This window comes from Pleurodeles waltl, chromosome 5 (assembly GCF_031143425.1).
Source record: "Pleurodeles waltl isolate 20211129_DDA chromosome 5, aPleWal1.hap1.20221129, whole genome shotgun sequence".
Taxonomy (NCBI): domain Eukaryota; kingdom Metazoa; phylum Chordata; class Amphibia; order Caudata; family Salamandridae; genus Pleurodeles; species Pleurodeles waltl.
In genome coordinates, this window is record NC_090444.1 from 838,198,267 (window position 1) to 838,225,525 (window position 27,259).

The following is a 27,259-nucleotide window of genomic DNA, read 5'->3' on the forward strand; positions in this document are numbered from 1 at the left end:
CGGAACCCACAATCGTGCCCTTTTCAAACTCAAACCGTACACGGCACAAATCAGGCGGATTTGTTTCCAAATCATTATCCTCCAATTCCTCACAAAGGAAAGCACACATTTTCTCAAAAACGTATCTTTGTTTCGGTGCTTCCCATTGACGGAAGACATCCATAACAGACTCTACATCGTATCTTAAAGGGTAAACAACCCTTTTACGCGCCATACGGTCAAACAGTTCTCTCTCTCGAGAATTAGGCAGTTGACTACGCGACTGCTTACGCTTCGAATCTGGGGTCACACCAGACGACCCAAAGAGAGGAAATATAAGGCTGGCAACAGTATCTGTCATTCTCTGTCGGACAGAAGGAGAAGTTGATAAAAGAACAGGAGGAAAAACAGAGGGAGGCAAGGCAGACGCAGAGGCAGACGCAGAGGCAGTATCAGGAAGAACACCAGAAGAGGCAGTCGATGTAGTACATAAAGTCGTAGGAGGTACAGATGGAGCAGGTAGCGAAGTCGGCGGCCCTTGAAGGGGCTGCGCCATAGTAGTAGGAGCCAACTGAAGAGGAGCTGGCGGCTGTGGAAGAACCTGAGGCACAATAACCGGAGGTTGCACAGCTAAAGGTTGCGGAGGTGCTGTAGCATTCTGCGCATAAGGGGGTGTCGAACTCAACAAGTGTGACATTAAAGGATCTTTCTCAAGTTCTTTTGCTGCATCTTGCTTAAGAAGCGGAAAAACTGGATAACATTTATCGGTCACCATTTTACGTTGTAATTTAGCATTGGCTTTCAATGTCACAACATAAGGTGGTATTTCCAAAAGACCCACATCATTAGGACCAGTAGCCCAAATGATATCAGGAAGAAACGACAATTCGGTCGAAAGTTTATCCTTCGACAAATACATTGGAGAGACCATTTTCCTACCCAGTGTAAGTTGTACTCCCGAAGGAGAACAATATAATGTTGCATACAATCTTTTCAACAACTCCAATCCTAACAAGTTTTCACCACAACCTGTCGTCAGAATAAGGGGTGCTTCCAATTCACAAGATCCAACAGAAAGGGACATAGGAATAGAAATCGGGTTCCTAACCGGGGCGCCAGAAAAACCTACTGAAACATTCATCTCGCCAGACAAAGGTGCGCCAGGGAGTTTTGAGTGCATAATAGAACTCTTTGTAGCACCAGTATCCAACAGAAAAGGCTCCGACACACCTGATGTAATCACCTTAACATAAGGTCCATTCTGATCTACTGGAACTAAAAAAACTCCCTCTCTCCGTCTATGGCTGTCCTAGCAATTATTACCTTCCAGATTCTCATCTTCTGCATAGTAGTCGTCAGCATAGTACTGAGCCGTCCTACCAGACGCGTTATGTTGCTGGTCAAAACTATTCATTGAGTTTTGAGACGGAAAGGAACGCGTGTTCTTGGGGAAACTTCCACGTCCTCTACCTCTAGGAGCTTGTTGAACACCTCGACCTCTTGCCCCAGAAGCATCATTCATACGCTGTAACAAAATAGGACAACTATACTTGAAATGACCCTCTTCTTTACAATATGAACACTGATTGGGACCTACAGGAACACATGGTTGAGAAAACTCGAACCTTTGCGAGTTTCTCTGGAACTGTTGAGGTTGCTGATAGTTACTCTGACCACCACGTGGCGGATACGCCTGTTGTAAAAGAACCTTCGTCTTTAATTCTTTAGTTTTCTTGTCTGCTCTATCCTTCTCATCTTTATCCCTATTTTCGTAGTACTGTGCAGTAGCCAATATTTGTGCTGAAGAGGAAACGGCCCAAGAACTCTCTGAATCCTTCAATTTCTTACACAGCTCGGCAAGCAAATTGTGCACAAACTTGTCGACGAACAATCGTTGACCACCTTCTGTACTCATATCTTGACCACTGTGGTCGATAAACGTTTCCTCAAACCTGGTGAAGAAATCAGACACTGTTTCATCTTTCTTCTGCGTACACGCAGACAGTTTATCCCAATTCACACGCATTGCAGGCATTAAAGTCTTCATGTAAGTAATGATCCTAGCAGGCAGTTCTGCTACCAAAGGCTCACGCTTGGCACCACCAACTTGTCTATCATTTGCAGCACTAATATTAGCCCATGAGTCACCTAACTCTTGTGCATGATCTGTATGGCGAATCATTCCCCACAAAGGCTGTGGGACAACATTCCCAAATAACATGTCTGTCGGCTAAATTCATAATGCATGAGTCTGCAGTCTATGATAATTCCTTATAATACCCTGCAGGGTTTTTACGGGGATCAGGCAAAGTCTGCTTAAGGGCTAAAACTTCAGCTCGCTTCCACGGAACATGTACCCAAACACGCTGAAAATGAGCTGGGACAGCATCAATTTGATTAGCAACATCAGCCGCAACGGCGTCCTTCCATACCGGAGGGACTTCTCTCATTGGGTACTGTTGCACCTTTTTTTTAACAGAGGAGTCATATTGGAACACTGACTGAGAAGGATCCTTATTCCTAAAGGACAACAACGTCGCAACTGCTGTTTCAATATCCGAACCCACAATCGTGCCCTTTGCAAACTCAAACCGTACACGGCACAAATCAGGCGGATTTGTTTCCAAATCATTATCTTCCAATTCCTCACAAAGGAAAGCACACATTTTCTCAAAAACGTATCTTTGTTTCGGAGCTTCCCATTGGCGGAAGACATCCATAACAGACTCTACATCGTATCTTAAAGGGTAAACAACCCATTTACGTGCCATACGGTCAAACATTTCTCTCTCTTGAGAATTAGGCAGTTGACTACGCGCCTGCTTACGCTCCGAATCTGGGGTCACACCAGACGACCCAAAGATAGGAAAAATATAAGGCTGGCAACAGTATCTGTCATTCTCTGTCGGACAGAAGGAGAAGTTGATGAAAGAACAGTAGGAAAAACAGAGGGAGGCAAGGCAGACGCAGAAGCAGACGCAGAGGCAGTATCAGGAAGAACATCAGAAGAGGCAGTCGATGTAGTACATAAAGTCGCAGGAGGTACAGATGGAGCAAGTAGCGAAGTTGGCGGCCCTTGAAGGGGCTGCGCCATAGTAGTAGGAGCCAACTGAAAAGGAGCTGGCGGCTGTGGAAGAACCTGAGGCCCAATAACCGGAGGTTGCACAGCTAAAGGTTGTGGAGGTGCTGTAGCATTCTGCGCATAAGGGGGTGGCGAACTCAACAAGTGTGACATTAAAGGATCTTTCTCAAGCTCTTTTGCTGCATCTTGCTGAAGAAGCGGAAAAACTGGATAACATTTATCGGTCACCATTTTACGTTGCCTGTGCAACTGCTCATTCATCTGTTCTTCTTCATCATCTTTAAACTGCATAGCAGCTTGCATTATCGAGATACCCTCTTCCCTCTTATTTCTCTTTGCTAATTTAATTTCCTTCTGTTTGGCTTCCTTACGCCATAGGCGGAAAGAGTCAAACGTCGCCGGCCGGGCTTTCTTCTTGAAAAGTTTAACCTCCAGATTATTCAGAATCTCTGTGTCAAGACTACCATATTGGGGCTATTTTAAAACACCATCTTTCCTGGTGTATCGGATCCATACTTCATTATATATGATGGGGCCTATGCCATGTTTCACATATAGTTCATAGGTTGGAGTTCCAATCGGAGGAACCGGACACGAGTCCTCCAATCGGGAATCCCTATTATAACCAAGACAAAACAAATTTCCATATCTGCTAAGACCAGGCATCTTCGCTCTCTAGTCTAGCTTCAAACTTCAAAGGAATATCGAATACGATAGTCTCGTGAATACACAAATCCCTCGGCTTTGGTACTTGCAAGTTCCAAATCAAAGATCCCAAGGGGATACCAAACTAAGAACCAAACTAAGGACTGGGAGACGCTCCACTTATACTTAACTGAGGTATCGATGACGTCACCAGAAGACTCGTTTATCGTTTCGCTCTACCAAATCATCAAGGGTCCAAAACAGGGCGATAGTCAGGGCAGCAGTCCTTCGTAGCCGTCGGGAAGCGGGGAACCTTGCAGCAAAGACTTTCGGACACGTCGACATACAGGGGTCGATGAAGTGGCGGCCTTCCTCCAGAATTTTCACACGAAGCTCCTCACAAACCTCTGGCTTGGACTGGTACCGCTGAAATCGCCCCACGTTGGGCGCCAACTGAAGTACTGGGTTTTTCAGAACCCAGTGGTGCCAGGGAACACAACCTAAGACTTCGAGTCCTTCCTGTTTCAGACTACAGAAACACAGAGTCTTCTTGGTGAAGTCAAAGATCTTGTTTATTGGCTGCAGCCAGTAACAGGTATCCTAGAAGTACAACACGGTGTATATTCTCAGGAGACTGCTCCTCTTGCAAAGCTAACCTTCTCTTTTATACAAAATATTATGCTTTAGGCAAACATTCCTTATTTTACAGTTGACCATTCACATATTTTCACTACAAAGAAATAGCAGGTTTATGATGACAAGCCCATATTCCAGTTTGTCCAGCCCTCAATCAATTACCCGGCAAGGCTTAGTACTTTCATCAGATATCGACGGACCCCTAATATAAACGGGCACCTCCTCCTTGTAAAGCAAGTCATAAAGAAAGAAACAGGGACAGGTGTGTGTAAGATTAGGCATGGTTTGTGTGTGATGAAAGGTTTATGATGTGTTGTGCCTTGATACTAATCTCATTCGGCCACTGGGAAAGAAACTGGCCGAACAGGTTTGGCTTCAGGCAGTGGAGTCAGCTTGCCCAGGTCACAGAGGAGTCAGCAAAGATGTACGTGTCCTTCAGACTCGTTTTCAGCATTAGACATTGGCCTATGTGAGGGCAATCATAAAATGGCTGTTGTTTAAATGGAACACAAGGGTTCAGGACGGAAACTCTGATATTCGGGTGATTTTGTTACCCGAATATGAATACAATGCTTGTGCATACTATTCTAATCATTCCCGGTCTGCTGATACCAAAATCATTGTGATACGACGACGTTTATAACACGGGTCCAGAATTTTCAGTACCACAGTATGTGTTCCCTGTGTGATGACTAACTGTCTCACTGAGGCTCTGCTAACCAGAACCTCAGTGGTTATGCTCTCTCTGCTTTCCAAATTGTCACTAACAGGCTAGTGACCAATTTCACCAATCCACATTGGCATACTGGGACACCCTTATAATTCCCTAGTATATGATACTGAGGTACCCAGGGTATTGGGGTTCCAGGAGATCCCTATGAGCTGCAGCATTTCTTTTGCCACCCATAAGGAGATCTGACTATTTTTACACAGGCCTGCCACTGCAGCCTAAGTGAAATAACGTCCACGTTATTTCACAGCCATTTACCACTGCACTTAAGTAACTTATAAGTCACCTCTATGTCTAACCTTCACCTGGTGAAGGTTGGGTGCAAAGTTACTTAGTGTGTGGGCACCCTGGCACTAGCCAAGGTGCCCCACATTGTTCAGGGCAAATTCCACGGACTTTGTGAGTGCGGGGACACCATTTCAGGCGTGCACTATACATAGGTCACTACCTATGTATAGCGTCACAATGGTAACTCCGAACATGGCCATGTAACATGTCTAAGATCATGGAATTGTCACCCCAATGCCATTCTGGCATTGGGGAGACAATTCCATGATCCCCCGGGTCTCTAGCACAGAACCCGGGTACTGCCAAACTGCTTTTCCGGGGTCTCCACTGCAGCTGCTGCTGCTGCCAACCCCTCAGACAGGTTTCTGCCCTCCTGAGGTCCAGGCAGCCCTGGCCCAGGAAGGCAGAACAAAGGATTTCCTCTGAGAGAGGGTGTGACACCCTCTCCCTTTGGAAATAGGTGTGATGGCTGGGGAGGAGTAGCCTCCCTCAGCCTCTGGAAATGCTTTGATGGGCACAGATGCTGCCCATCTCTGCATAAGCCAGTCTACACCGGTTTAGGGATCCTCCAGCCCTGCTCTGGCGCAAAACTGGACAAAGGAAAGGGGAGTGACCACTCCCCTGACCTGCACCTCCCTGGGGAGGTGCCTAGAGCTTCTCCAGTGTGCTCCAGACCTCTGCCATCTTAGAAACCTAGGTGTTGCTGGCACACTGGACTGCTCTGAGTGGCCAGTGCCATCAGGTGACGTCAGAGACTCCTTCTGATAGGCTCTTCCCTTTCTTACTAGCCTATCCTCCTTCCTAGGTAGCCAAACCTCCTTTTCTGGCTATTTGGGGTCTCTGCTTTGGGGAATTCTTCAGATACTGAATGCAAGAGCTCACTAGAGTTCCTCTGAATCTCCCTCTTCACCTTCTGCCAAAGGATCGACCGCTGACTGCTCAGGACGCCTGCAAAACCACAACAAAGTAGCAAAGACGACTACTGCAACCTTGTATCACTTCATCCTGCCGGCTTTCTTGCCTGTTTCTTGGTGGTGCATGCTCTGGGGGTAGCCTGCCTCCTTCTTGCACCAGGAGCTCTGAAGAAATCTCCTGTGGGTCAACGGAATCTTCCCCCTGCAACCGCAGGCAACAAAAGACTGCATCACCGGTCCTCTGGGTCCCCACTCAGCACGACGAGCGTGGGCCCTGGAACTCAGCAACTCTTTCCAAGTGACTCCCACAGTCCAGTGACTCTTCAGTCCAAGTTTGGTGGAGGTAAGTCCATGCCTCCCCACGCTAGACTGCATTGCTGGGTACCACGTGATTTGCAGCTGCTCCGGCTCCTGTGCACTCTTCCAGGATTTCCTTCGTGCACAGCCAAGCCTGGGTCCCTGACACTCCAACCTGCAGTGCACAACCTTCTGAGTTGTCCGCCGGCGTTGTGGGACTCCCTTTTCTGACTTCGGGTGGACTCCCGTTCACTCCTCTTCTAAGTGCCTGATCTGGTACTTCTGCGGGTACTACCTGCTTCTATTAGGGCTCCCTGTCTTGCTGGACGCCCCCTCTGTTTCCTCATCCAAGTGGCGACATCCTGGTCCCTCCTGGGCCACAGCAGCATCCAAAAACCCTAACCGCGACCCTTGCAACTAGCAAGGCTTGTTTGCAGTCTTTCTGCGTGGGAACACATCTGCAAGCTTCTTCACGACATGGGACATCCATCCTCCAAAGGGAAAGTTCCTAGTCCTCTTCGTTCTTGCAAAACACCAAGCTTCTTCCATCCGGTGGCTGCTTCCTTGCATCCTCAGCTGGCATTTCCTGGGCTCCTGCCTTCTCTCGACACTGTCGCAACTCTTGGACTTGGTCCCCTTGTCTTACAGGTACTCAGGTCTGGAAATCCACTGTTGTGGCATTGCTGTTGTTGGTTTTCCTTGCAGAATCCCCCTATCACGACTTCTGTGCTCTCTGGGGGTTGTAGGTGCACTTTACACCTACTATACAGGGTCTTGGGGTGAGCTATTTTTCTAACCTTCACCGTTTTCCTACAGTCGCAGCGACCCTCTACAAGGTCACATAGGTTTGGCGTCCATTCCGGGTTCGCATTCCACTTTTGGAGTATATGGTTTGTGTTGCCCCTATACCTATGTGCTCCTATTGCAATCTATTGTAACTTTACACTGCTTGCATTATTTCCTTTTGCTATTACTGCATATTTTTGGTATTGTGTACATATATCTTGAGTATATTTGTCATCCTCATACTGAGGGTACTCACTGAGATACTTTTGGCATATTGTCATAAAAATAAAGTACCTTTATTTTTAGTATATCTGTGTATTGTGTTTTCTTATGATATTGTGCATATGACACCAGTGGTATAGTAGGAGCTTTGCATGTCTCCTAGTTCAGCCTAAGCTGCTCTGCTATAGCTACCTTCTATCAGCCTACGCTGCTAGAAACACCTCTTCTACACTGATAAGGGATAACTGGACCTGGTACAGAGTGTAAGTACCTCTGGTACCCACTACAAGCCAGGCCAGCCTCCTACACTGTGCATAACCGAATGTGCTAAGCAGACACAGCAGTGTTCTGTTGATATAAATAAATATATGGGGCACACACAACAATATACTGTATTTAAAAAAGTATACACCTTAAACCTAATGATTTCTCACATATGTCAGTGCCTTTTTTTGGTGTTCCAGTAACCCAAACCAATGTGAGTGCACAACAACCAGTATAATGTATTTTGTGATCCAGTGCAGTATGCACCAAAGTCCGCCTAATATGCATCATACTGAAAACAACGTAGTTGATGTGGGAACAACTATGAATGAATGAATTATATAAACCAATACATGTAATATACTAGGTAATTGAATCTTGGGCTGTTTGGCACCTTGTAACTTTTAGTCTGCCAGGAACCCTGGGTGCTAGTAACATTTCAAAGTTGCACTGCAAAATGAGTCTCATACACATTAGTTGAGCGGAGTAAGTGTAGCAGATTGCCAGTGTCAGCTGTGCTCAATTCAATTTTTATCTATGCTTGTGACAGAAATAACTGCTTCTTGCTCTCTTGGTGTTTCTCTTCCCTTCATACGCAAATGTATTTTTCTTTATTAATTGAAAAAACATGATTGGGCTGTTGAAACATTATAATAATATGTATCTGCTTTTCTTTAGGTAATCTTAAACTGAATCCCTGAATGTTTGCTCTGCAACAATGAAGGAAATAATTATCATATCTCTTGTTGGTGAGTATTTTGCATGTCTATGTTATAGAGGCTCATACAAATAGGAAAAATAAATGTAATCAGTATAAAATTCAACTTTTCTATTTTGAACTTCAAAAAAGCAGTGAAGACTTGAATTTAGGCCTGAAGAAAACATGTTGTAGTTTAAAATTATTGGGCCTTATTCACAAACTGCATTTTGTAGTACAACAGTATTACTTTTGTGGTAAGCCCCTATTTCCATTATTTTCACATGCAGTGGTTGGACATATGTAAGTTACTACAAAAGTGTAAGTTATGACAAAAGAACAGTTTGTGAATACCGAAAAATTATAAACTTTACCTTTATGAATCAGGCCCAATGTTTTGGCACAAAGTATGAAAGGCCGGCTGTTAATGGTATCCCACATCAAAACAATCATCAGCGTATGCAAAAGGTGACAAACATAGGGCCTGATTCCGTGTTTGGCAGACAGCGTATGTATCTTTGCCATGGTGGAGTACTTTACTTCCGCCATGGTGAGGGTACTCCACTCACCAAAATTTAGAGATGTCTGCCACCCAGCAGACATCTCTTGCATTTCCAGGAACAAATGTTGCTTTGAAAGCTTTGAAACCTTGATATTTGTCAAACTTTCAACATTTTTTAAATTAAAAAAAAAACAATGATTCCCTTGCCATGGGAGTGTTCCACCATGGTGTGGGGTCATTTTACAGTTTTCACCGCCCTACACCACGAGGTTTTATTTGGCTGTGTCTGGGAGTGAAAGCTTGCTGTTTGTCCACTCATCCTAAATAGGGTAGGTGAACAGATGGCCTCCGACAGCCCTTACTCTGTTGGGCCATGGGAGGTGTATGCCAGTGGCAGAGATGGAGTAGTCTGCATCATTGGCATACTGAAGGTACGACTCTAAATATGGCAGCCAGGCCTTCCGTTTGGTGGACTGGGTAGTCCATCACCAGCTATAACAGAGTATCTTCTTCAACAAGCTCTAAATTGGGTCCTGAGTTTTTAGTCTTTTTAAATTCAGCAAAGTATTTAGAAAAAACAATCAGACATTTACTAACTCTTGTGCGTCTTGAAAAACCCACAGATTAGCATGTAAAACTGCTTTAATCTAGACAGCCAAAAATATTTCGCAATGCTGTTGAACACAATTGAGTCATAATTCATACGCGCGAGGCTTTTAGCGTTGCTGTTACTCAGCACACACCAGGATGAGTGTTTTCCTCCTTCCCGGCCGAAACGACATAAGCGCTTCTTCGCCCTTGCTGAACGGTTGTTTTCATTACAGACTAGGGAATTGGTTTCCCCAACTACGACAATAATATAGAACCATCAGAAGTACAGAGGTTGCGTCTTTGCTTTCTAAGTCTAAAGACAATAAATTTTTCTTTAGCTAATAAACGAGGCTCTTTGTAAATATCTCGACTGCCAACAGAATAAGAGAGGCGGCACTGCCCTTCCTGAGTCCTGATGAGGCCATGATGTGATAGGCCGAAACGCGTTGACCCATTTTATGCGAGACTGAGGGCTTATAAGTCAATGTATAAAGAAATGAGATATGCATCATACAATACCGTTTGAAATAAATAGACAGGTATTTGACAGCTGGGTGCACCTTAGGTCCTCAGCCATTGTCTCCCAGTGGATCACAATTTGATTTTCTTGACAGTGACCACAAGATAAAGAACGAACGAGGGGCATATCCCTCCTTTGTGATCACCACGACTCAATGAGTAGGTCTCTTTTCTATAATGTTTGTAATGTTATGTACACTTTTCTATAATGTTTGTAATGTTATGTATATTTTTGTGTTCATTTGTTTGTGTTAATATTTATGAAATGTTTACCGAATAACCACTGCTTACCTTTGCTATCAAAATGATTTAAATAACTAAGGGAAAGAAATTGTCCCCAGAAATCAGGATTTATCACTGATTACTTGAAATCAATGATTGTATTTGTCCCTTCCTGCTATTTTTTGCGTTGAACACAATTGAGTCAATAACATATATATATGTGTATTTTATGCTTTTGTTACATGGAACTAGGCATAGCTGATTTAAACTAAAAGTTGCTGGGGAGTCTGTGTGCCTTTCCCAAAGATATTAATGAAGCCCTCTGGATCTAACCAGTCTCCGAAATCTCACAATAATTAATAAGCATTGACTACTGTCTGTTATCTGTACACTAAATACAGGCTTCACAGTAGCATTTCTATTTAGTATAAAGCAAACTTAGAGGCACGAGCAATTAGGCTTCTAAACAAGCATTGGCAAAGCCAATGAGTCGCTGCTTTAAATGGCCAAGCCATAGACTTTGCCAATGTTTGTTTAGCATACAAACGCATGTGTCAAGGTTTATGTGCCTGCATTTTCGGCAACCTTGGATTGGCGTTTGCGTGCACAAGCATCCCGAAGCGTATATACTGTAGGAAAGTACCATCTTGCCTGGCATGTTACCCCAATTTTTTCACTGTATATATGTTGTTTTAGTTGTATGTGTCACTGGGACCCTGGTAACCCAGGGTCGCAGTGCTCATAAGTGTGCCTGAATGTGTTACCTGTGTAGTGACTAACTGTCTCACTGAGGCTCTGCTAATCAGAACCTCAGTGGTTATGCTCTCTCATTTCTTTCCAAATTGTCACTAACAGGCTAGTGACCATTTTTACCAATTTACATTGGCTTACTGGAACACCCTTATAATTCCCTAGTATATGGTACTGAGGTACCCAGGGTATTGGGGTTCCAGGAGATCCCTATGGGCTGCAGCATTTCTTTTGCCACCCATAGGGAGCTCTGACAATTCTTACACAGGCCTGCCACTGCAGCCTGAGTGAAATAACGTCCACGTTATTTCACAGCCATTTTACACTGCACTTAAGTAACTTATAAGTCACCTATATGTCTAACCTTTACCTGGTAAAGGTTAGGTGCAAAGTTACTTAGTGTGAGGGCACCCTGGCACTAGCCAAGGTGCCCCCACATTGTTCAGAGCCAATTCCCTGAACTTTGTGAGTGCGGGGACACCATTACACGCGTGCACTACATATAGGTCACTACCTATATGTAGCTTCACCATGGTAACTCCGAATATGGCCATGTAACATGTCTATGATCATGGAATTGCCCCCTCTATGCCATCCTGGCATAGTTGGCACAATCCCATGATCCCAGTGGTCTGTAGCACAGACCCTGGTACTGCCAAACTGCCCTTCCTGGGGTTTCACTGCAGCTGCTGCTGCTGCCAACCCCTCAGACAGGCAGCTGCCCTCCTGGGGTCCAGCCAGGCCTGGCCCAGGATGGCAGAACAAAGAACTTCCTCTGAGAGAGGGTGTGACACCCTCTCCCTTTGGAAAATGGTGTGAAGGCAGGGGAGGAGTAGCCTCCCCCAGCCTCTGGAAATGCTTTGTTGGGCACAGATGTGCCCAATTCTGCATAAGCCAGTCTACACCGGTTCAGGGACCCCTTAGCCCCTGCTCTGGCACGAAACTGGACAAAGGAAAGGGGAGTGACCACTCCCCTGACCTGCACCTCCCCTGGGAGGTGTCCAGAGCTCCTCCAGTGTGCTCCAGACCTCTGCCATCTTGGAAACAGAGGTGCTGCTGGCACACTGGACTGCTCTGAGTGGCCAGTGCCACCAGGTGACGTCAGAGACTCCTGCTGATAGGCTCCTTCAGGTGTTAGTAGCCTATCCTCTCTCCTAGGTAGCCAAACCCTCTTTTCTGGCTATTTAGGGTCTCTGTCTCTGGGGAAACTTTAGATAACGAATGCAAGAGCTCATCCGAGTTCCTCTGCATCTCTCTCTTCACCTTCTGATAAGGAATCGACTGCTGACCGCGCTGGAAGCCTGCAAACCTGCAACATAGTAGCAAAGACGACTACTGCAACTCTGTAACGCTGATCCTGCCGCCTTCTCGACTGTTTTCCTGCTTGTGCATGCTGTGGGGGTAGCCTGCCTCCTCTCTGCACCAGAAGCTCAGAAGAAATCTCCCGTGGGTCGACGGAATCTTCCCCCTGCAGCCGCAGGCACCAAAAAGCTGCATTACCGGTCCCTTGGGTCTCCTCTCAGCACGACGAGCGAGGTCCCTCGAATCCAGCGACTCTGTCCAAGTGACCCGCACAGTCCAGTGACTCTTCAGTCCAAGTTTGGTGGAGGTAAGTCCTTGCCTCACCTCGCTGGGCTGCATTGCTGGGAACCGCGACTTTGCAGCTACTCCGGCCCCTGTGCACTTCCGGCAGAAATCCTTTGTGCACAGCCAAGCCTGGGTCCACGGCACTCTAACCTGCATTGCACAACTTTCTAAGTTGGTCTCCGGCGACGTGGGACTCCTTTGTGCAACTTTGGCGAGCACCGTTTCACGCATCCTTGTAGTGCCTGTTTCTGGCACTTCTCTGGGTGCTACTTGCTTCAGTGAGGGCTCGTTGTCTTGCTCGACGTCCCCTCTCTCTTCAGGTCCAACTTGCGACCTCCTGGTCCCTCCTGGGCCCCAGCAGCGTCCAAAAACGCCAAACAAACGATTTGCGTGTAGCAAGGCTTGTTGGCATCCGTCCGGCGGGAAAAAACTTCTGCACGACTCTCGAAGGCGAGGGGGATCCGTCCACCAAAGGGGAAGTCTCTAGCCCTTTTTGTTCCTGCAGAAACCTCAGCTTCTTCTGTCCAGTCGAAGCTTCTTTGCACCCGCAGCTGGCATTTCCTGGGCATCTGCCCATCTCCGACTTGCTTGTGACTTTTGGACTTGGTCCCCTTGTTCCACAGGTACCCTAGATTGGAAATCCACAGTTGTTGCATTGCTGGTTTGTGTCTTTCCTGCATTATTCCTCTAACACGACTATTTTGTCCTTAGGGGAACTTTAGTGCACTTTGCACTCACTTTTCAGGGTCTTGGGGAGGGTTATTTTTCTAACTCTCACTATTTTCTAATAGTCCCAGCGACCCTCTACAAGGTCACATAGGTTTGGGGTCCATTCGTGGTTCGCATTCCACTTTTGGAGTATATGGTTTGTGTTGCCCCTATCCCTATGTTTCCCCATTGCATCCTATTGTAACTATACATTGTTTGCACTGTTTTCTAAGACTATACTGCATATTTTTGCTATTGTGTATATATATCTTGTGTATATTTCCTATCCTCTCACTGAGGGTACACTCTAAGATACTTTGGCATATTGTCATAAAAATAAAGTACCTTTATTTTTAGTATAACTGTGTATTGTGTTTTCTTATGATATTGTGCATATGACACTAAGTGGTACTGTAGTAGCTTCACACGTCTCCTAGTTCAGCCTAAGCTGCTCTGCTAAGCAACCATTATCTATCAGCCTAAGCTGCTAGACACCCTATACACTAATAAGGGATAACTGGGCCTGGTGCAAGGTGCAAGTACCCCTTGGTACTCACTACAAGCCAGTCCAGCCTCCTACATTGGTTGTGCAGTGGTGGGATAAGTGCTTGAGACTACTTACCACTCTTGTCATTGTACTTTTCATAAGAGAAAAATATACAAAACAAGGTCAGTGTATATACACATAGCCAAAAAGTTTTGCATTTCCTCTTTTCACTCTTTTCTAAGTGCTGAAAAGTACTTCTAAACTTTCAAAAAGTTCTTAAAAGTTTAAAAAGTTTTTTTTCTGTCTTTCCAAAAAGTTCTGAAAACTTTTTCTCTTTTTCTATCACTGGGAGGACAACCTCTTGTACACTGAGCATAGGGATCCTAAACCTGGAGCTGCCAGGAGATTAGTGATTCCTCAGGAGTACAGAAAGTTCCTCCTAACACTGGCACATGACATTCCCTTAGCTGGGCACCTAGGACAAATGAAAACTTGGGACAGGCTTGTTCCCCTGTTTCATTGGCCTAAGATGTCTGAGGACACAAAGGAATTTTGTAAGTCCTGTGAAACCTGTCAAGCCAGTGGCAAGACAGGTGGCACCCCAAAGGCACCCCTTATTCCACTGCCTGTGGTTGGGGTTCCCTTTGAAAGGGTAGGGGTTGACATAGTTGGCCCCCTTGACCCTCCTACTGCTTCAGGCAATAGGTTTATCTTGGTGGTAGTGGACCATGCCACAAGATATCCTGAAGCAATTCCTTTAAGGACCACTACAGCTCCTGCAGTGGCAAAGGCCCTCCTGGGAATATTTTCCAGGGTGGGCTTCCCAAAGGAAGTAGTATCAGACAGAGGAAGCAATTTCATGTCTGCATACTTAAAGGCCATGTGGAAGGAGTGTGGTGTAACGTACAAGTTCACAACACCCTATCATCCACAAACAAATGGACTGGTGGAGAGATTTAATAAAACTCTCAAAGGCATGATTATGGGTCTCCCTGAAAAACTCCGCAGGAGATGGGATATCCTTCTACCATGCCTCCTTTTTGCCTACAGGGAGGTACCCCAAAAAGGAGTGGGCTTCAGCCCCTTTGAACTTCTTTTTGGACACCCTGTTAGGGGTCCACTCACACTTGTAAAGGAGGGTTGGGAACAACCTTTAAAAGCTCCTAAGCAGGATATTGTGGATTATGTACTTGGTCTCAGATCAAGAATGGCTGAGTACATGAAAAAGGCCAGTAAAAACCTTCAGGCCAGCCAAGAGCTCCAGAAGCAATGGCATGATCAGAAGGCTGTTTTGGTTCAGTACCAACCAGGGCAGAAAGTGTGGGTCTTGGAGCCTGTGGCCCCAAGAGCACTCCAAGATAAATGGAGTGGACCCCACACAATTGTTGAAAAGAAGGGTGAAGTCACCTACTTAGTTGACTTAGGCACTGCCAGGAGTCCCCTTAGGGTGCTCCATGTCAACCGCCTGAAACCCTACTATGACAGGGCTGATCTCACCCTGCTCATGGCAACTGATGAGGGACAGGAAGAAGACAGTGATCCTCTACCTGATCTCTTCTCTTCCACAGAACAAGATGCTCTTGTGGAAGGTGTAGTTTTGGCTGATTGTCTTACTGCTGAGCAGAAAGACCATTGCATAAATCTCCTAGGACAATTTTCAGAACTCTTCTCTACTGTGCCAGGCACCACTTCTTGGTGTGAGCACACTATAGATACTGGAGACAGTTTACCTGTCAAAAGTAAGATCTATAGGCAGCCTGACCATGTCAGGGACTGCATAAAGCAAGAAGTGCAGAAAATGTTGGAACTAGGAGTGGTTGAGCACTCTGAGAGTCCATGGGCTTCCCCTGTGGTACTGGTACCAAAACCCAATTCTAAAGATGGAAAGAAGGAAATGCGGTTTTGTGTAGACTATAGAGGTCTCAACTTGGTAACCAAAACTGATGCTCACCCTATACCCAGGGCAGATGAGCTTATAGATACACTGGCATCTGCCAAGTATCTAAGCACTTTTGATTTGACTGCAGGGTATTGGCAGATCAAATTATCAGAAGATGCTAAATCTAAGACTGCATTTTCTACCATTGGAGGACATTACCAGTTTACTGTAATGCCTTTTGGTTTGAAAAATGCACCTGCCACTTTTCAGAGGTTGGTGAACACAGTCCTGCAAGGGCTGGAAGCTTTCAGTGCAGCATATTTGGACGATATAGCTGTCTTTAGCTCCAGCTGGGATGATCACCTGGTCCACCTATGGAAAGTTTTGGAGGCCCTGCAAAAGGCAGGCCTCACTATCAAGGCTTCAAAGTGCCAGATAGGGCAGGGTAAGGTGGTTTATCTGGGACACCTTGTTGGTGGGGAACAGATTGCACCACTACAGGGGAAAATCCAAACTATTATTGATTGGGTTCCCCCTACCACTCAGACTCAGGTGAGAGCCTTCCTAGGCCTCACTGGGTATTACAGGAGGTTCATTAAGAACTATGGCTCCATTGCAGCCCCTCTTAATGACCTCACATCCAAGAAAATGCCTAAAAAGGTATTATGGACAGCAAACTGTCAGAAAGCTTTTGAGGAGCTGAAGCAGGCCATGTGCTCTGCACCTGTCCTGAAAAGCCCTTGTTACTCTAAAAAATTCTATGTCCAAACTGATGCATCTGAATTAGGAGTAGGGGCAGTCCTATCACAACTTAATTCTGAGGGCCAGGATCAACCTGTTGCTTTTATTAGTAGGAGGTTGACCCCTAGAGAAAAGCGTTGGTCTGCCATTGAGAGGGAGGCCTTTGCTGTGGTCTGGGCTCTGAAGAAGTTGAGGCCATACCTGTTTGGCACTCACTTCATTGTTCAGACAGACCACAAACCTCTACTTTGGCTAAATCAAATGAAAGGTGAAAATCCTAAATTGTTGAGGTGGTCCATATCCCTACAGGGAATGGACTATACAGTGGAACATAGACCTGGGAGTAGCCACTCCAATGCAGATGGACTCTCCAGATATTTCCACTTAGACAATGAGGACTCATCAGGTAATGGCTAGTCTTATTGTCCTTCGTTTGGGGGGGGGGTTGTGTAGGAAAGTAGCATCTTGCCTGGCATGTTACCCCCATTTTTTCACTGTATATATGTTGTTTTAGTTGTATGTGTCACTGGGACCCTGGTAACCCAGGGCCCCAGTGCTCATAAGTGTGCCTGAATGTGTTACCTGTGTAGTGACTAACTGTCTCACTGAGGCTCTGCTAATCAGAACCTCAGTGGTTATGCTCACTCATTTCTTTCCAAATTGTCACTAACAGGCTAGTGACCATTTTTACCAATTTACATTGGCTTACTGGAACACCCTTATAATTCCCTAGTATATGGTACTGAGGTACCCAGGGTATTGGGGTTCCAGGAGATCCCTATGGGCTGCAGCATTTCTTTTGCCACCCATAGGGAGCTCTGACAATTCTTACACAGGCCTGCCACTGCAGCCTGAGTGAAATAACGTCCACGTTATTTCACAGCCATTTTACACTGCACTTAAGTAACTTATAAGTCACCTATATGTCTAACCTTTACCTGGTAAAGGTTAGGTGCAAAGTTACTTAGTGTGAGGGCACCCTGGCACTAGCCAAGGTGCCCCCACATTGTTCAGAGCCAATTCCCTGAACTTTGTGAGTGCGGGGACACCATTACACGCGTGCACTACATATAGGTCACTACCAATATGTAGCTTCACCATGGTAACTCCGAATATGGCCATGTAACATGTCTATGATCATGGAATTGCCCCCTCTATGCCATCCTGGCATAGTTGGCACAATCCCATGATCCCAGTGGTCTGTAGCACAGACCCTGGTACTGCCAAACTGCCCTTCCTGGGGTTTCACTGCAGCTGCTGCTGCTGCCAACCCCTCAGACAGGCAGCTGCCCTCCTGGGGTCCAGCCAGGCCTGGCCCAGGATGGCAGAACAAAGAACTTCCTCTGAGAGAGGGTGTGACACCCTCTCCCTTTGGAAAATGGTGTGAAGGCAGGGGAGGAGTAGCCTCCCCCAGCCTCTGGAAATGCTTTGTTGGGCAAAGATGTGCCCAATTCTGCATAAGCCAGTCTACACCGGTTCAGGGACCCCTTAGCCCCTGCTCTGGCGCGAAACTGGACAAAGGAAAGGGGAGTGACCACTCCCCTGACCTGCACCTCCCCTGGGAGGTGTCCAGAGCTCCTCCAGTGTGCTCCAGACCTCTGCCATCTTGAAAACAGAGGTGCTGCTGGCACACTGGACTGCTCTGAGTGGCCAGTGCCACCAGGTGACGTCAGAGACTCCTGCTGATAGGCTCCTTCAGGTGTTAGTAGCCTATCCTCTCTCCTAGGTAGCCAAACCCTCTTTTCTGGCTATTTAGGGTCTCTGTCTCTGGGGAAACTTTAGATAACGAATGCAAGAGCTCATCCGAGTTCCTCTGCATCTCTCTCTTCACCTTCTGATAAGGAATCGACTGCTGACCGCGCTGGAAGCCTGCAAACCTGCAACATAGTAGCAAAGACGACTACGGCAACTCTGTAACGCTGATCCTGCCGCCTTCTCGACTGTTTTCCTGCTTGTGCATGCTGTGGGGGTAGCCTGCCTCCTCTCTGCACCAGAAGCTCAGAAGAAATCTCCCGTGGGTCGATGGAATCTTCCCCCTGCAACCGCAGGCACCAAAGAGCTGCATTACCGGTCCCTTGGGTCTCCTCTCAGCACGACGAGCGAGGTCCCTTGAATCCAGCGACTCTGTCCAAGTGACCCCCACAGTCCAGTGACTCTTCAGTCCAAGTTTGGTGGAGGTAAGTCCTTGCCTCACCTCGCTGGGCTGCATTGCTGGGAACCGCGACTTTGCAGCTACTCCGGCCCCTGTGCACTTCCGGCGGAAATCCTTTGTGCACAGCCAAGCCTGGGTCCACGGCACTCTAACCTGCATTGCACGACTTTCTAAGTTGGTCTCCGGCGACGTGGGACTCCTTTGTGCAACTTCGGCGAGCACCGTTTCACGCATCCTCGTAGTGCCTGTTTCTGGCACTTTCCGGGTGCTACCTGCTTCAGTGAGGGCTCCTTGTCTTGCTCGACGTCCCCTCTCTCTGCTGGTCCAATTTGCGACCTCCTGGTCCCTCCTGGGCCTCAGCAGCGTCCAAAAACGTTAACCGCACGATTTGCATGTAGCAAGGCTTGTTGGCGTCCTTCCGGCGGGAAAACACTTCTGCACGACTCTCCAAGGCGAGTCGGATCCGTCCACGAAAGGGGAAGTCTCTAGCCCTTTTCGTTCCTGCAGAAACCTCAGCTTCTTCTGTCCAGTCGAAGCTTCTTTGCACCCGCAGCTGGCATTTCCTGGGCATTTGCCCATCTCCGACTTGCTTGTGACTTTTGGACTTCGTCCCCTTGTTCCACAGGTACCCTAGATTGGAAATCCACAGTTGTTGCATTGCTGGTTTGTGTCTTTCCTGCATTATTCCTCTAACACGACTCTTTTGTCCTTAGGGGAACTTTAGTGCACTTTGCACTCACTTTTCAGGGTCTTGGGGAGGGTTATTTTTCTAACTCTCACTATTTTCTAATAGTCCCAGCGACCCTCTACAAGGTCACATAGGTTTGGGGTCCATTCGTGGTTCGCATTCCACTTTTGGAGTATATGGTTTGTGTTGCCCCTATCCCTATGTTTCCCCATTGCATCCTATTGTAACTATACATTGTTTGCACTGTTTTCTAAGACTATACTGCATATTTTTGCTATTGTGTATATATATCTTGTGTATATTTCCTATCCTCTCACTGAGGGTACACTCTAAGATACTTTGGCATATTGTCATAAAAATAAAGTACCTTTATTTTTAGTATAACTGTGTATTGTGTTTTCTTATGATATTGTGCATATGACACTAAGTGGTACTGTAGTAGCTTCACACGTCTCCTAGTTCAGCCTAAGCTGCTCTGCTAAGCTACCATTATCTATCAGCCTAAGCTGCTAGACACCCTATACACTAATAAGGGATAACTGGGCCTGGTGCAAGGTGCAAGTACCCCTTGGTACTCACTACAAGCCAGTCCAGCCTCCTACATATACGGACTTGTGTGTGTTTATTAATCATGATATGTGAGCGTGCATAGGTCAAGATGCAGCTGCCCCTTTATTATTTTTCATTTATCCTTCCAAGATAATGAACAAGTGTTTCATGTACAAAAAAAGTAATAAAATGGGTGTAAAAGTTATTTTTTTCAAATACATTTTATTGAATTCTATTACAAACCTAAACATAAGCCCCCCCTTTCCGAGTGAAATATTGCATCAATAATTATAGCAGAAATATAGCTGAAAATATTAGGTAACTAAAGGACTGATGGTAACAATACATTTAAGGAAACTATAGTTTTCTTTTCTTCTAATTTTCTGTCAATAGTATAGACCATAGGGATCTTCGACAGAATAGTATGGGTGGTCCTTCTCTTAAGTAATTTAGGAGAGGTCCCCCTTGAGTAATTTTCCCAGCAAGTCGCATGGCAAAAACTCTACCATCGGATCTGACCAAAGTCTTCCAGTACATTCTGGAAAATTATGTGACGTAATACTTTTCAATCTTAAGGTGATCAGCTATTTATCTGCCAGGTTATTATTAGCCTCTAGTCATTCTTGAGAAACCTTTCCTAATTAGTGGTTTGAATCCTAGATTGTGTGCTGTTGGTGATGTGTGGGTGACTGTTGTGTAGACTTCACTGTCTTTGTTACAGTGATGTGTGGCCCTGAGTTTTTGTGTAGTTTTGCAGTGCAGTGTGATTGAGCTGCCCAAAGGGGGCATTTTGTGACTGTGGATATGTCTGTCTTGGTGTATGTTTCAGACTGTGTACGGAATGTGAGGTGTACTTGGTGCCCAAGGCGTGCCCCCCATGTTGTGTACGAAGGTGATGCCATCTGTTATTGAGCATTCTGATACAGGTAGGTGTGGTCTCTGGCATCCATGGTGGCTTTAATTTCATGCACCTTCAAGGACCATCAACAGCAGCAGGGCATGTGCGATGGGCTCAATGTCGTCATCGGACAAGTGAGACTGCCTGCAGATGAGTCTCCCTTTATACTGTCTGTTTCGACCTGCTGAAATGTGGTGGCTGGCCAGCCATGGTCACATTAGCCGTGTTCAGCCTCGTAATGTGTCCAGTGGCAACACAAGCGCTGCTGGCCTGTTTGTGCGTCCTCGTGACCGTGGCAGTCTGTGCTGCCTGGCTGTGCCGGCAGAACCGTGGCAGTCTTTGCTCCATAGACCAGCATGACTCCTAATACAGCGGTCCGACCACCAACCTGACGGCGGTCAGACCACGAACCACTGCCATGGAGGTCCACGAATTAACAAACTCGGAATGAGGCCCTTAATTGTTGCAGGACCTCTCAGAAAGGCTCAAGGTCTCAGATAACCTACACACATGCCAGTACATTACATGGTCACATAAAGGAGCATCTCAGGGCCTCAAGGTTCTTACTCTCACAGAATGGTGCAGATCCTTCCCAGTACACAGCAGATGTCTTTGGCTCAACCCACCTTGAATCCTATACAGACTCCCTTCTTCTGAGAAGTGTCTCCTGTATGCAATGGCATATCCAGTGTACCTCCTGAGCAGCTGAACTGCTCGCTCCCTTGAAGCAAGGTCCAGGCAGCTTCTCCTGGCACTTCAAAGAGATGTTCCCAGTTTTATGACTTTGAAGATGGCAAAGGGAGTTGGCAGAATGTTCTCCAACCCTAGAGAACAGACAGTGTCTTATTGCCAATGATATGAAGACTCTAGAATCTGTTAGAGATATCATGGCACACTGGCTGGAAGTTTCTGTTCCATCTAAATAACAAAGGCACTGATAGCAGTTGTACATTGCAGCATTTTAGTTCTGCAACCAGTTCTGGGCAGTTCTGTCTTTTTGCATATTCCATTCAGACTGATCCAGGCAAATTCTTTGTCAAAAGAGTGAGCAGAAAGAGTGGGTGATGGCTGGGAGTCTCAGAACAGGGACAATCCAAAACATGGACACAAAGAAAAGGCAAGCTTTTCCACATAGAGGCAGTTAACCTGTAGGGTGTAACCCTTCCAGGCAACATTGAGCTAAGAAAGGGCAAGGGGATACACCATATCTTCATAGAGACTCTCTGTCTCCTTTCTTTAAGTCTCCTCAGTCTGACCCACAACAAAAGATCCAAGGAATACCCTGAGCGAGCTGTTCCATATACATCTGTAGGAGGCTGACCTGGCTTGTAGCGGGTACCAAGGGTTACTTACACTCTGTACCAGGTCCAGTTATCCCTTATTAGTGTAGAAGAGGTGTTTCTAGCAGCTTAGGCTGATAGAAGGTTGCTATAGCAGAGCAGCTTAGGCTGAACTAGGAGACATGCAAAGCTCCTACTATACCACTGGTGTCATATGCACAAAATCATAAGAAAACACAATACACAGATATACTAAAAATAAAGGTACTTTATTTTTATGACAATATGCCAAAAGTATCTCAGTGAGTACCCTCAGTATGAGGATGCCAAATATACACAAGATATATGTACACAATACCAACATTATGCAGTAATAACAAAAGGAAGTAATGCAAGCAATGTAGAATTACAGTAGATTGCAATAGGAGCACATCGGTACAGGGGCAACACAAACCATATACTCTAGGAGTGGAATGCGAACCATGAATGGACCCCAAACCTATGTGAGCTTGTAGAGGGTCGCTGGGACTGTAAGAAAACAGTGAGGGTTAGAAAAATAGCCCACCCCAAGACCCTGAAAAGTAGGTGTAAAGTGCACCTATATTCCCCAGAGAGCACAGAAGTCGTGATAGGGGAATTCTGCAAGGAAAACCAACACCAGCAATGCAACAAAGGTGGATTTCCGGACCTGAGTACCAGTGGAACAAGAGGACCAAGTCCAAGAGTTGCGACAAAGTCGAGATTGGGCAGATGCCCAGGAAATGCCAGCTGAGGGTGCAAAGAAGCTGCCACTGGATGGTAGAAGCTGTGGATTCTGCAAGAACGAAGAGGACCAGGAACTTCCCCTTTGGAGGATGGATGTCCCACGTCGTGAAGAAGCGTGCAGAGGTATTCCCACGCAGAAAGACCGCAAACAAGCCTTGCCAGTTGCAAGGGTCGCGGTTAGGGTTTTTGGATGCTGCTGTGGCCCAGGAGGGACCAGGATGTCGCCACTTCCGTGAGGAGACAGAGGGGGCGCCCAGCAAGACAGGGAGCCCTCACAGAAGCAGGCAGCACCCGCAAAAGTGCTGGAACAGGCACTATGTTAAGGAGTGAACCGGAGCTCACCCGAAGTCACAAAAGGAGATCCAACGACGCCGGAGGACAACTCAGGAGGTTTGTGCACTGCAGGTTAGAGTGTCGGGACCCAGGCTTGGCTGTGCACAAAGGAAATCCTGGAAAAGTGCACAGGAGCCGGAGCAGCTGCAAATCACGCGGTAACCAGCAATGCAGACTAGCGTGGGGAGGCAAGGACTTACCTCCACCAAACTTGGACTGAAGAGTCACTGGACTGTGGGAGTCACTTGGACAGAGTTGCTGAGTTCCAGGGACCACGCTCGTTGTGCTGAGAGGGGACCCAGAGGACCGGTGATGCAGTTCTTTTGGTGCCTGCGGTTGCAGGGGGAGGATTCCGTCGTCCCACAGGAGATTTCTTCAGAGCTCCTAGTGCAGAGAGGAGGCAGACTACCCCCACAGCATGCACTACCAGGAAAACAGTCGAGAAGGCGGCAGGATCAGCGATACAAGGTTGCAGTAGTCGTCTTTGCTACTTTGTTGCAGTTTTGCAGGCATCCTGAGCAGTCACGGTCAATCCTTTAGCAGAAGGTGAAGAGAGAGATGCAGAGGAACTCTGATGAGCTCTTGCATTCGTTATCTCCAAAATTCCCCAAAGCAGAGACCCTAAATTGACAGAAAAGGAGGCTTGGCTACCTAGGAAGGAGGATAGGCTAGCAACACAGGTAAGAGCCTATCAGGAGGAGTCTCTGACATCACCTGCTGGCACTGGCCACTCAGAGCAGTCCAGTATGTCAGCAGCACCTCTGTTTCCAAGGTGGCAGAGGTCTGGAGCACACTGGGGGAGCTCTGGGCACCTCCCCTGGGAGGTGCAGGTCAGGGGAGTGGTCACTCCCTAATCCTTTGTTCAGTTTCGCGCCAGAGCAGGGCTGGGGGATCCCTGAACCGGTGTAGACTGGCTTATGCAGAGATGGGCACCATCTGTGCCCATCAAAGCATTTCCAGAGGATGGGGGAGGCTACTCCTCCCCAGCCCTGACACCTTTTGCCAAAGGGAGAGGGTGTAACACCCTCTCTCTGAGGAAGTCCTTTGTTCTGCCTTCCTGGGCCAAGGCTGGCTGGACCCCAGGAGGGCAGAAACCTGTCTGAGGGTTTGGCAGCAGCTGCAGTGAAACCCCGGGAAAGGTAGTTGGGCAGTACCTGGGTCTTTGCTAGAGACTCTGGGGATCATGGAATTGTCTCCCCAATGCCAGAATGGCATTGGGGTGACAATTCCATGATCTTAGACATGTTACATGGCCATGTTCGGAGTTACCATGGTGACGCTGTACATAGATAGTGACCTATGTACAGTGCACGCGTGTAATGGTGTCCCCGCACTCACAAAGTCCGGGGAATTTGCCCTGAACAATGTGGGACACCTTGGCTAGTGCCAGGGTGCCCACACACTAAGTAACTTAGCACCCAACCTTTACCAGGTAAAGGTTAGACATATAGGTGACTTATAAGTTACTTAAGTGCAGTGGTAAATGGCTGTGAAATAACGTGGACGTTATTTCACTCAGGCTGCAGTGGCAGACCTGTGTAAGAATTGTCAGAGCTCCCTATGGGGGGCAAAAGAAATGCTGCAGCCCATAGGGATCTCCTGAAACCCCAATACCCTGGGTACCTCAGTACCATATACTAGGGAATTATAAGGGTGTTCCAGTATGCCAATGTGAATTGGTGAAATTGGTCACTAGCCTGTTAGTGACAATTTGTAAAGAGAGAGCATAACCACTGAGGTTCTGGTTAGCAGATCCTCAGTGAGACAGTTAGGCATCACACAGGGAACACATACATATAGGCCACAAACTTATGAGCACTGGGGTCCTGGCTAGCAGGGTCCCAGTGACACATAACAAACATACTGAAAACATAGGGTTTTCACTATGAGCACCGGGCCCTGGCTAGCAGGATCCCAGTGAGACAGTGAAAACACCCTGACATATACTCACAAACAGGCCAAAAGTGGGGGTAACAAGGCTAGAAAGAGGCTACTTTCTCACAACATCTGGTTTCTGGGCTCTTTGCAACCCTCAATCTCCTCTACCACTTGGCTATAGTGAGGATGCAAAAGAGAAAGCAGTATAGCTATGTCCATCTCTAACACACATGGTCTCGTCATTCTCTCCATAGTCTGGGAAACATATACTACAGCCATGTCCCATAAAAATAGGTGAAAGAATAGGTTGCAAGGAACTGACAGATCCAATTTAAAAAGCTGCAGAGATCAGTAGATAACTCTCTATAGTAGAAACAGGTAGAAAGACCTGCCTTGACAATAGAAACAATATTGCTGCCACTACTGTTAGTGCTTACTATCAAGTAAGGTGAAGGTAGTCATACTTGACCAAAGAGAGTACAAATGGTGTGTCCTGGGGACCACAAGCCCTACTCTGGGTGTAAGACCATGTTCCAACTAATACTTTCAGTGCAAATAAGTTATCAGAGAGTGTGCCAAGAAGAGGGGTCAAAAACCTTCAGCTTTGCGATGGAAATCAGGGACACGCTCTCTTTAGAGTAAAGCAGTGAACCTTTTCCATCTGAACAGAATGCACCTTTAAAGGCAAGGGAGTATATAGTCATAGTCCCAAGCAGTTTAGCAATCAGAGACTGCAGTTGCTCATAACTCAGAATGGGGCAGAATCATTTCAGTATTGGGAAAGATGGAGGAGTCATTTTGGAGGGATTAAATACTTGTTTTGAGACAAGAACAGGAAGAAAAGATCTGGCCAAATGCAGGAACATGACATGTTTACATTCTATGAGTATATAGCATTCAGTGCATGTTTGAGAAAGTAGCCTCTTTCTAGCACGCTTAGCCCCATTTCTGGCCTGTTTGTCAGTGTGTTTTTACTGTGTCACTGGAATCCTGCTAGTCAGGACCCCAGTGCTCATAGGTTGTGACCTACTTGTCAGTCTGTTTCACTGTTTTTGTCAGTATGCTTAAATATGTCACTGGATGTAGGATGCTGGCCTGGCTTATAGTGGGTACCTTGTGGTACTTACACCTTGAGCCAGTTCCAGTTATCCCTTATTAGTAGAATAGAGGTGTTTCTAGCAGCTTAGGCTGTTAGAGGTAGCTATGGCAAAGCAGCTTAGGCTGAACTAGGAGACATGCAAAGCTCCTACTATACCACTTATATCTTATAGCACAATATCATAAGAAAACACAATACTCAGAGTTACTAAAAATAAAGGTACTTTGGCCCGTATTTATACTTTTTTTAGCGCCGCATTTGCGCCGCTTTTTGGCGCAAAACGGCGCAAACCTACAAAATACAATGGTATTTTGCAAGGTTGCGCTGTTTTTGCGTCAAAAAACGACGCAAATGCGGCGCAAAAAAAGTATAAATACGGGCCTTTATTCTAGTGACAATATGCCAAAAGTATCTCCGAGGATACCCTCACTTAGGAGGTAAGTAATATACACAAATTATATGTACACAAACACAAATCAGGTAAGTAACAGTTAGAAAAGTAGTGCAAACAATGTAGAATCACAATAGAATGCAATAGGTAGACATAGGCCTAGGGGCAACACAAACCATATACTCCAAAAGTGGAATGCGAATCACAAATGGGCCCCAGGCCTATGGGAGGTTGCAGAGGGTTGCTGGGACTGTGAGAAAACAGTAAGGGTGTCCAAAATACCCCACCCCAAGACCCTGAAAAGTAGGAGTAAAGTTACCCTACTACCCCAGAAAGACAGAATAGTCGTGATAGGGGATTCTGCAAGAACCACAAGCACAAGCAAAACACTGAAGACGGATTCCTGGACCTGAGGACCTGTAAAGGAAGGGGACCAAGTCCAAGAGTCACGAAAGTGTCCATGGGGGCAGGAGCCCACTAAACCCCGGATGAAGGTGCAAAAGGGCTGCCTCCGGGTGGAAGAAGCCGAAGATTCTGCAACAACGAAAAAAGCCAGGAACTTCCCCTTTGGTGAGAAGATGTCCCACGGCGTGCTGGAGGTTGCAGAAGTATCTCCACGCAGAAATACTACAAACAAGCCTTGCTAGCTGCAAGAGTCATGGTTGAGGTTTTTGGGTGCTGCTGGGATCCAGGAAGGACC

The 27,259-nt window shown here is 46.5% G+C and overlaps 1 protein-coding gene across 7 annotated transcripts in view; it reads left to right on the forward strand.

Moving 5' to 3' along the window:
* VIT (vitrin) overlaps positions 1–27,259 on the forward strand; it is a 1,755,407-nt gene that overhangs the window by 168,177 nt on the left and 1,559,971 nt on the right. For all 7 annotated transcript variants that reach the window (XM_069234891.1, XM_069234890.1, XM_069234889.1 and 4 more), the window contains one exon: positions 8,522–8,592. In XM_069234891.1, coding sequence (XP_069090992.1) covers positions 8,562–8,592 — 31 coding nt within the window. In that variant the 5' untranslated portion in view covers positions 8,522–8,561. The remainder of the gene's footprint in view (positions 1–8,521; positions 8,593–27,259) is intronic.